The sequence below is a fragment of the Vigna radiata genome, unplaced genomic scaffold (assembly GCF_000741045.1).
Source record: "Vigna radiata var. radiata cultivar VC1973A unplaced genomic scaffold, Vradiata_ver6 scaffold_149, whole genome shotgun sequence".
NCBI classification, from domain to species: Eukaryota; Viridiplantae; Streptophyta; class Magnoliopsida; order Fabales; family Fabaceae; genus Vigna; species Vigna radiata.
This window is the reverse complement of record NW_014542731.1, coordinates 661,107-671,580: the sequence shown is the minus strand read 5'-3', so window position 1 is coordinate 671,580 and position 10,474 is coordinate 661,107. Positions and strand designations below refer to the sequence as shown.

General features: G+C 32.1%; 1 protein-coding gene across 6 annotated transcripts; it reads right to left on the bottom strand.

Moving 5' to 3' along the window:
* Positions 1-3,803: 3,803 nt before the first annotated feature.
* On the bottom strand, positions 3,804-10,060 carry LOC106780608 (probable LRR receptor-like serine/threonine-protein kinase At4g36180). 6 transcript variants are annotated; one of them, XM_022777054.1, is made up of 10 exons: positions 9,673-10,059; positions 9,233-9,376; positions 8,954-9,115; positions 8,493-8,642; positions 8,300-8,395; positions 7,811-7,966; positions 6,765-6,839; positions 6,370-6,525; positions 6,134-6,283; positions 3,804-5,997 (listed from the first exon to the last, which is right to left on the bottom strand). In XM_022777054.1, the coding sequence occupies exons 1-10, from the start codon at positions 9,995-9,997 to the stop codon at positions 3,815-3,817; spliced, it is 3,597 nt and encodes a 1,198-aa protein (XP_022632775.1). In that variant the 5' UTR covers positions 9,998-10,059; the 3' UTR covers positions 3,804-3,814. The 6 variants fall into 6 exon arrangements, with proteins under 6 accessions (XP_022632775.1, XP_014524389.2, XP_022632776.1 ...); XM_014668903.2 differs by having other exon boundaries at positions 6,373-6,525; XM_022777055.1 differs by having other exon boundaries at positions 8,954-9,022.
* Between the last annotated feature and the right edge of the window lie 414 nt (positions 10,061-10,474).

Sequence of the window (10,474 nt, the reverse complement as noted above, 5' to 3'; positions counted from 1 at the left end):
CTATTGAAATTAAAAACATCACTTCAACATAATAAAGCATCTATGATTCACAATGTTCCACGTAACTCTTAAATAAATTAAGGTTCTTCTCTTAAAACCATCATCAGGCCATGACTTCACCTTTAGAAAGAAAAGAAAGTGCTTCTACAATTTTTATTCACCTACCATATACTAACTTCTAACAAAAAAGAAGAAGAATGCTATAAAGATGATTGGACCTATGGACTTGACCCCTTTGCCTTGTCACCGTGCTGCCCATTTTTCACATTCAACATTGAAGAAAATGTTGCTTTCATTCTCAAAGAAAAGGAAAAGTGCTTCTCCAATCTGTATGAATCCGCGTTTCTAGATGTCACTTGGCTGGAATCAAATACATTAAAAGCGAAAAGTGTTGAAATAAAACCTCAATAAAAAATGCATGAAACCAAAAATCACTAACGTCACCTTTTAGACGTCTGTTAGGAGGTGCCCCAACGTCTATAATTTTTTATACGTCGAGGCTGTCCTAACTGACATCTATATGTCTAACAGGTGGGTGAAAAGTCATTTCTTTTAGACATATAGACGTTAGTTGGACGGGGGCCCGACGTCTATATGGTGGAAATTAATGGCTATTTACCTACCTGTCAGACATATAGACGTCAGTTAGGACAACCCCACGTCTATATGTCTGCCAGGTTGGTGAATAGTCACTCTTTTCTGCCTTATAGACGTCGGATCCTGCCACACTGACGCCTATATGGCGAACATTAATGGTTATTCACCTACCTGTTAGACCTATAAACGTCGCTAGGAGATACACAACGTCTATATGTCTGCCAAGTAGATGAAAAGTCATTCATTTCCGTCATATAGACGTCGGATGTCTCCTCACTGACGTCTATAATCGTATATAGACGTCAGTGGCCTTAGTAGTCGACGTCTATAAGCCCCGCGAATATTAATTTTTAAATCAGAAAGACGTCGAATTAGGGAGGTCACCGACGTCTTTTCCATTATAGACATCGGGCTCGTGTGCAACCGACGTCTGATTTCTTGTTAAAACAGTGATTGCGAACTAGTAGTTTCGCGCACTTCATCGTCTTCCTTGGGTTTTCTCTCCGCTCCATTGAATTTACAGGTGCGTTTAATCTCTCTTGATAAGGTTAAACTTGCTTTTAATTCGATTAAAGTAATCTTTCATGTATTATCTTTCATTTGAACTGATTAAAATGTGTTTTCGTTATGTTTTGGTGCAGTTTTTCTTGTGTCTTTGGGTAGCGTAGTGCACCTTCTCCCTTTGCTAGTTTCCTCCTTAGAAAAACTTACGTTTTTTGGATCTCTCATGGCATTCCAACCCGAAGTCGAACCTGTGTCATTGCATAGAGCCATTCCCACCGCCAATGAAAATGAAAACAGTGAGAATATAGTGTCACTGTATTCTTTTTCATTGGCGGTCGAAGTGGACTTAGGCAACGACCCAGGTTCGTCTTTGGGTTGAAATGCCATGAGAAATCCAAAAGACACAATTTTTTCTTACAAGGAAACTAGAAAGGGAAGGAGGTGCTACTATGCTACCCAAAGACACAAGAAAAACTGCATCAAAACACAACACTTCATAGACGTTGGTTAATGTAATGACCGACGTCTACAGTGCCCATAGACGTCGGTCAATGTAATGACCGACGTCTATAGTGCCCATAAACGTCGGTCAATACAATGTTTGACGACTTTATAGACGTCGGACGTGTCACTGAACCGATGTCTAGGGTGCCCTTAGACGTCGATTAGTGTAATGTCTGATGTCTTTATATACGTCGAGCTTTGGAGTAAACTGATGTCTATAACGACATCGCACCTGCAGAAATCTGACGTCCCATTAACGTCACCCGTAAAGAGGTCAGTTCGTGAGGTGACGTTAAAATCCCAAAATAACTGACGTCTAAAGCCCATTCTGCACTAGTGAATGAAAAGGGGCAACATCCACTTCTTTAACAGCGTAAACAAAAAGAAAAAAGTGCTTTCATTCAACACAATGTAAACGGCGTAAAAATAAAATTGCAAAGCCCATCCTTCCAAACATTCAAAAGCGAAAGAGAGAGCACCCAAAAACAAGTGGCGGTTGGCTCCTCCCAGTACCTATGTCTTTTTCGATTTTTAAAGGAAAATAATAAAAAAAAAAAGCTAAACCTAAATCACTTTTAGGCCCAACATCATTTGTCAAAATTGGCACAAAGTGCACAAGTTGGTTTAAAAAGCCTAAACTACTAAATTACAATATCATTAAATTTAAAATACCTATGTGGAGAGTCTTGAATTATGTGGCAGCCCTTCTAATGTCCCAGAATATTGTCCAACAATTTCCCTACAATTAATAATGCAAATAATTAGCCTAAGATAATTCAAATTAATTAAAATAAGAATTTCTGGTCAAATTAAGCACAATTAGCAAAAACAGAGAAATAATGGACAATCAAGCACAATTCCTTAATTAAATCTAGCACAATAAGCTAAGTGAAGTCGAGAAAATATTAACTCATCAGGGAGTATGTTTGATCTTTTTGCTTATGATAAAAAAGGGGGAGAAAAGACAAACTTCTAGTGTAGTTACTACTATCTTGTTTCTATGTTTGTAAGATTGTATTCTATGCAGGTACACAAAGATGCTTTTAAACAAGGGATTTTTTATCATCATAAAAAAGGGGGAAATTGTCACCAATAAGGACCATTGGTGTCTTGAAGATAATGATTTTGATGATGATACAAAGTGAAGAACTTGAAGACTTTAGTTGTAATTTATGTAAAAGCACTTCTGACTAAAAATGTATTAGGAATAACTTTAAAGATGTAAACAATTAGAAGGGTTACTATCTTTAGGAAGTTTGTGCATCTATTTATATATTTTCTCAACTCTGACGCATTTTAATCGATTATGAAATAATGTAATCGGTTACTCAATTCCTTCAGCATTATTTACATTTTACAACATTTAACAGATTAACAAGAGCATGTAATTGATTAATCAAAAAATACTAGCCACAACATTTAAAAATATTATTGTTATGACAGTTATGGCTATTCATGAAAAATGTTTTCATACAAAACGCATTTTAACCGATTAGGAAATTAACGTAATCGGTTAAGTTCCATACATAAGCATTTTGATAACTTTTTCATTCAAGAATACCTCAATGCACTCAGTAAACATGTGTAGGCATAACCACTATTTTAATTGATTATACCCATAATCTAATCGGTTAAAACTTGGTGTTTTGCCACAATTGAGAAAATATTGATATTTGATGAATCTAACTAATTATGCAAACATTGTAATCGATTAATTCATACAGATATGAAATGTGTAAAGAGTTACAATCAATTATTCATTTGTAAACAATGAACACACATCACAGATAGTTCAAGCACATACACATATATTAACAAGCAACATTTTTTCTATATTGTTATGTAAGAAACTATTAAACATTTTTGTTGTCATCATCAAAAACTCATACGTGAGATATGGGTTTAGCTACATGGCTCCCCCTATCAACAAAGATGTTTTCGGGAACCAAAATTGTTTCTTGCAATAGAAGATGTCTCCATGTAAGAAGTTAACCTCTTCCATTTTTTTCAATTAAGTTCAGTTCATATATGTTGAAATGTGATGATTTTTTTTGTTAGAGCTAAGTTTCATTTAAATTAGAAATACATGGAGTTAAGGTTTATTTTTTATATACATATTTTAACTTGAATTAAAAACACTTGCATGATTTACTTTATTTAATCACTCTAAAATAGATGTTATAGGGATACAAGGTACATCTTACATATTTCACAGATTACAAAATCTATAAAAATTGTCCACAATAAAGTAGTAACCATTTAAACTGAATAATTCCATGTAGTAAAACCATGCTTTCCTCCAATAAGGATTGATGTATAGAGCTCCAATGATTGCTAACAATGCTAATGTGTATGATACAACAAAGCTCACACAAAAGACATAAATGTCCATAAAACTACCATTGTCTTTGTTAGTATTTGAGTCATTTGAAATATTTGTAGGAGATGGATTGCAACTCTTTGGTAGTGGAGGTCCACAAAGGAATGGGTTACCTTCATAGCTGCTTTCATCAAATGTGGCAAATTGATTTGTCCATTCAGGTAATGGGCCCGATAAATTGTTGTGTGCCACACTTAATACTTCAAGTGAGGTTAGGATATTGAGGTTGGGAGGAATTTGACCATTCAACTTGTTAAAAGAAAGATCTAAACTCTCTGTTTGCATCAAATTTGAGAACGAATCTGGAATTTGCCCAATTAAATCATTATGAGACAAGTTCAATGCTCTTATTTTTGTCAAGTTGCCAAGCTCAAATGGGATATTCCCCTTTAGTTTATTTAGGGATAAATCAATTCCAGACATGTATCCAAGGATGCTTCCGATGTAAGTATAGGTATTTCTCTTCGAAGTGAAACTTGCTTTCTCTTTCTTAGGCTCTAATAATGGTGATGTTGCTGGTGATGGTGATGATGTTGGACCTGAATATCCTTCAACAACAGAGCTTTCATTTGGTGCTTTTAATAAAGGATCAAGGTTCTTATTATCAAAAGGCATTGTCCCTAGGCAATGGGGAATTTCTCCAGAAAATTCATTGTCTGAAAGATCCAATATGGTTAAATCTATCAACTGACATAATTGTTTAGGTATATCACCATTAATTTGATTACCTTTTAGAAGCAGAAAATTCAACTTTGAATAACTAAGGTCTTGCATCATATCTTGAATGTTGCCAGATATTTCATTGTAGCTAAGGTCTAACATCGCTAAAGGAGAGTTTCCATTGAATATCTTTCTGGACAATCCATTTAAATGATTATTGCTCAAATGGATAAATTTCACAGAAGAATTTAGAAATGATGGTACAATACCAGTCAAATTATTTTGGGAGAGATCTAAATAACTTAGATCTTCAAGTTGTGCCAATTTTGATGGAATGAACCCTTCAAAGTGGTTATTGGACATACGAAGTTCCGATAATCTTGAAGAATTTGTCAAAAGGCTTGGAATGTTTCCTACCAAATTATTATTACTTACGTCCAATGAAATGATGGATGTGTTAAAAATGTTGGTCGGAAGTTTACCACTAAAGTTATTATCATTCAATGATAAAGACTCCAAATTAGTCGGTATTGTAAAGATGGGCCCCTCGAGCTTATTATTTGAAAGACTCAACAAAATGAGTTGTTGTGCAGCTTCAAATATGTCATCTGATATTTCTCCAAACAATTGGTTCTTTGAGAGATCCAACTCGGACAAATATTTCATGTGGCCAAACTCACGAGAAATTGAACCTTGGATTTGGTTTATAGACATATTTAGATATTCCAAATTTGGATAAATTGAACTGATGTTCTTACTTTGAATTTCACCAATTATGATATTGTTAGACACATCAATTTTGCGTAACTCAGGAAGGGGATGCAATGGTAATTGCATAGTACCCGTCAAAGAACACTTTTTGAAAGTAACTTCTTCCAATTTTGTGTTGTTTTCCAACAACCAATGAGGAAACCTTCCTCCCAATTTCAAATTACTGAAATCTAGTGTAATTATATCTTTTTGATAAAGAAGAAATCTGGGGAGCCGGAAAGAGCTAGTCTCAATGTTTGAAGACAAACTAAGTTCACTTAATTGAAATTTTGGAATCCAAGTATGCAAATTGTGTTGTGAGTCCAATATGATTTCATTGCCTTTACCCCGTATGACTTTAAGGTTTGAATGATTGGCAAATGACCAAAAAGAAATAGGAACTTCAAATTGGTTTTTTACAAAACCAAATTCTTCAAGTGATGTAAGTGTTGCAATGTTAGAATCAAACCTTCCAATAAAGTTATTTTGAGAAAGTTCCAATATCCGAAGAGATGTCATGTTAACAAAAGAATTGGGAAGAGACCCTTCAAATCCATTATCTATTAGATTTAACTCTTCTAACTTCTTCATCTTAGACCAATCTGAATGAAAATTTAAAGAAAAAAGAAAACATCAACTAAGGTTATGATCAGAAAGGTACAAAGATTTTAATGAAACTAATAAAAATGGTATATAACATGCATTTTGATGAATAACGTTAAATAATAATATAATTACCAGCTTCTGGAAGGTTGTCATTTATATGGCAGTACGAAAGAGACAAAGCTTTCAAGGACGTCAAGTTTCCAATACTTTCGAAAAACTCATTCTTCATATTATTATTTTCGTCCAATTTCAAACGTTCTAGGTTACTTAAATCATGAAAATCTGCACAGTAGAAAAAAAAATATAAATCGTAATGTAATACAATTATGAAATTAATTTATCTTTGTGAAAATCATTAATATTACTACTACCTTTAGCTAGAATTGTTCCTTTGAAGTAATTGTAAGATATAGAAAGATCTCTAATGGATGATGATAAAGCTCGTAACGACTCTTTTAATTTGTTTCCATCTATCATATTCCAATCTAAATCAAGGACATCCAATCTATTGAGACCTTTTAAGCCTGAAAGATATGTCAATTAATTTAAAAGAAATGTAAATAAGCGTTAACTAGACTAAATGAGATAGATAATATATGCCTTTAGGAAGGTGACAAATATATTTTGTGCAAAAGTAAATATAGCAACTTTGAAAAAATTATGGGATTCAATAATGTGTTAGTATTATAAATTTATCTAATATATCTTTTCTTTGTCTCTAAACAATAAATTAAATCATTTTAAATATATTTTTCTTTAATACCTTGATGGGTAACAAAACTATGGATATTATTATCCCTTAGATTAAGATTCGTCAAATTGGATAAAGTTAATAATCCTGCAAAAAAATAAAATAAATAAGAATTAATAAAAATCAACAAACATTAATGTGAAGAGTTTTATTTTTCCTGACCGAGAAGCATTAATAAAAGTATTCTTTTTCCAAAAAAATAAGTCTAAGTTTAACGTCTAAAACTTGACTACGATGAAAGATATTAATGTAAATTTTAACTTTTACTATATTTACTTAGACCACTTTCATAGAAAAAAAGAGGTAGAAATGACCGTTAGAGATCTTTCTAGCATGCATGATACATAAAAGAGTTGCAATACTTTCACTAATATTTGATAAAGAAACAAAGACTCGACAAATAACCATTGAAAAACACAGTTATTGATAATAACATTCATTAGAAATGCAGAGAATATGAGTGTTGTGATGTCATGAGTGGGTAATTGGGCCTCACATTATGAACTACTTACCGTCTCTCATATGTAGGTAATTTGTTGCTATTAGAAAGCTATGTTCGTTATTCACGACATGCAAGTCATCATTATTGGATAAATTAACGTTGGATATATTAATTAGTTACTAATATTATGTGTAAAATTTCACACACATTATTTACTTCCAAAACCTATTTTTTCAAGTAATTGATTAGTACCAAAAAAATAATCCATACAATCAAAATTATCTATCCCTTATATAATACCTAATTAATACAATATTATTTAATCATATATAATAATTTAAACTAAATATATTCAAACATAATTCATCAAATTGAAAAATACAAAATACAAATCAAATTAAAGCATAACACAATCCAATATTTAAATAAAATTGAAACATAACTTTAATGAAGTTTAGTTTCACCCATAATCCAAAAGTTAAAAGATAAATAGTCCAAATATAATATAAACATAATCCAAAGAAAGTTGAAACACAATCCAAAATGCTTTTCTAAAAATTAATATAATATCTGAATTTTTTTAATGTTTTAAAAAATAAAAAATAAAAATACTGACCAGTTATATCTACCGCTTCTTCTAATTGATTGTAGCTTAAATCAAGAAACTGGAGATATGGAAGGTCTCTCAGATATGAAAGAAATCTGTTGCTCAGACTGTTTGAACTCATGTCTAGATGTTGTAAATTGATTGGCCATTTAAATGTCTCATTCTCTGATAAAAAGAATTGAAAGCATCAACTTATCAGTATTTAATATCAGTATTTAATAAGGAAAATGATATTTTAACACCAACACTATTTTGACACTGCACACGTGTCAAAATGTGATTGTGATTGGACGATTTCAAATTAAAAAAGTTGAGGCAGGGGTATATTTGGAAGAGAAAAACCAAAGTTTGTTTTTTTAATTTGAAATCGTCCAACCACATTTTGACACGTGTGCAGTGTAAAAATGGTGTCAAAAAATGGTGTTAAAATATCATTTTGCATTTAATAACAAGGAAGATGCATATTTGAAATGCTATCAAATGTTAATCATAACTAACCTTTCAAAGGCCTCAACATATAAAATATACTTTCAGACTTATTCAAGTGGTTATCTTCTAAGGAAAGGGTCTCCAAAGAACTCAATTTTGAAATATCTAAGAATTTATAGGTTGTTAGATATACTTTCTAACATAATAAAAAAAAAAAACAAACGATGAAGATTTGTAACATGGAAAGTATACGGGAACGTACTATAAATTGATCTCCAACTCAATTTACTGCCTCCTAAATATAAAGAGTTGAGAGATGAGAGTCCACTAAGAGCAGAGCCAATATCGGTGTTGTTGAAGTTGTTAAAGGACAAGTCAAGGACCTCTAGATTCCTCAGTGTTGAGCATAAACCTGCAAGGAATATATCCTCAGTTTATTAAAACGTAAAAATGTTCAGCTTTATTAATGAAGAGGAAAATAATATTTTAATATCAAAATTTGACACCATTTTGACACTTCACATATGTCAAAATATGGTTGAATGATTTCAAATTAAAAAAAACTGAGACAAGGATATATTTGGAAGAGAAAAACCAATTTTTTTTTTTAATTTGAAATCGTCCAACCACATTTTGACACGTGTACAGTGACAAAATGGTATCAAAAAATTGGTGTTAAAAAATATCATTTTCCAAGTAAAAAGTAAAATGATATTTTAATACCTTCAAAGTGAAAATTCGAGTCCAATTCTGTTTCGGACAAATAAAGTTTCTTTAAAGATGTGAATCCCTCTAGAGATGACAAGATGTCATTAGTCAAATGGTTCCAACTCATGTCAAGGAACTCCAGATTACTACGCAGCTTTCGTGACATACTTTCGAAAACTTACATATACGCACCAAAAGTAATATATATAGTATAAAAAATTAGAAGATCTTCATAATAACAAAAAATAATATTGTTGTGATTTCTTAAAATAAATAAAAAATTGCTAGTCTCACCGTGGTTTAATGACGATGTATTTAACCCGTTATCTATTAAAGAAAGATACTTAAGAGATGGAAGGCCATCCAAACAAGATATAACACTGGCAGCAGTATCCAGCTTGTTACCAAACATGCCAAGGAGCTGGAGATTTGGCAACTCTGGAAAGTATGTAAAGAAAGTTGAATAATGAGTATCCCATAAAGGAAAAACTTATTTTAACAACACTTTTCTAACAACTTTTTGACAACACATACGTGACCGTTTGTAATTGATCTGTTTTAAATATTTTTTAAACATAAATTCAAATAAACCAATAAAATAATGACACATGTCCCATTATCAAAAAAAATTATTAAAAAATGTTGTCAAAATATCATTGTCGTTCCATAAAACATAAGACATAAATTTGTAGTTTTGAGTAAGGAAAGAGCAATAGACTTATAGGAAAGAATACCTGCATCCCCAACACAACCAACTATATTATATAAGGAGAGGTTCTTCAAATCTTTGAAGACAGAAAAATCCGAGTAATTTATATATTGTTTGTCAGAACCATAAATAAAGAGTTCCACCACTCTTCCTGTGGAGGAGTTGCAGTACACTCCTTCCCATTGACAGCAATCTGCATAGACGTTCCATGAAGAAGAATAATCTAAACGAGAACGAAGACCCAAAAGTGCTTGTTTCTCTTCTGTCCAACATCCTTCACAGCACATCACTTCCAATAAAAGGAAAATGAGGAAACACACTCTCACACTCTTCATTTTTCTCCAATACATTGCATCATCAACTTCCTCTCCATCCCTTAAATAGGATGTTCCAATGAATGTATACTAAGGAGAATGATTATATTTCTTCATTTTTTTTCCAATGTATGTAATAATAGTAATATTTAAAGAAGACGACTTCACGTCAACCCAAAGGTCACATTCAACCCCCACTAAATAAAATCCAAAATAATTTTACATCATGAATTACTTATAAATCTAAAAATAAATGTAATTTCTATATACGTCAGCATTATATAAAGAAAATTGTTCTTACACAACATTGATTTCGTTTGAATTCGCCTCCACTCTTCTATTATCCGATTCGGTCCGGCCGGCCCAACATATTGATCTTAAAGACCCGGTAAATCGGTTAATTATTGGTCCGAACATAAGGTAATAGGTCAGGTAAGATTTTGAACCTGAGTTCTTATTTAAATTGACGAAGTACATCAAACTATATCTTTCCAAGTCTATCTTATTCTGAAA

Excerpts from the sequence above, each read along its gene's own strand:
- LOC106780608 (XM_022777054.1), bottom strand. The coding sequence starts at position 9,997 with ATGTATTGGAGAAAAATGAAGAGTGTGAGAGTGTGTTTCCTCATTTTC. Across the intron at positions 9,377-9,672 it reads TGGTTGTGTTGGGGATGCAG|AGTTGCCAAATCTCCAGCTC; the intron begins GTATTCTTTCCT and ends CATACTTTCCAG. Across the intron at positions 9,116-9,232 it reads TACATCGTCATTAAACCACG|TTTTCGAAAGTATGTCACGA; the intron begins GTGAGACTAGCA and ends CGTATATGTAAG.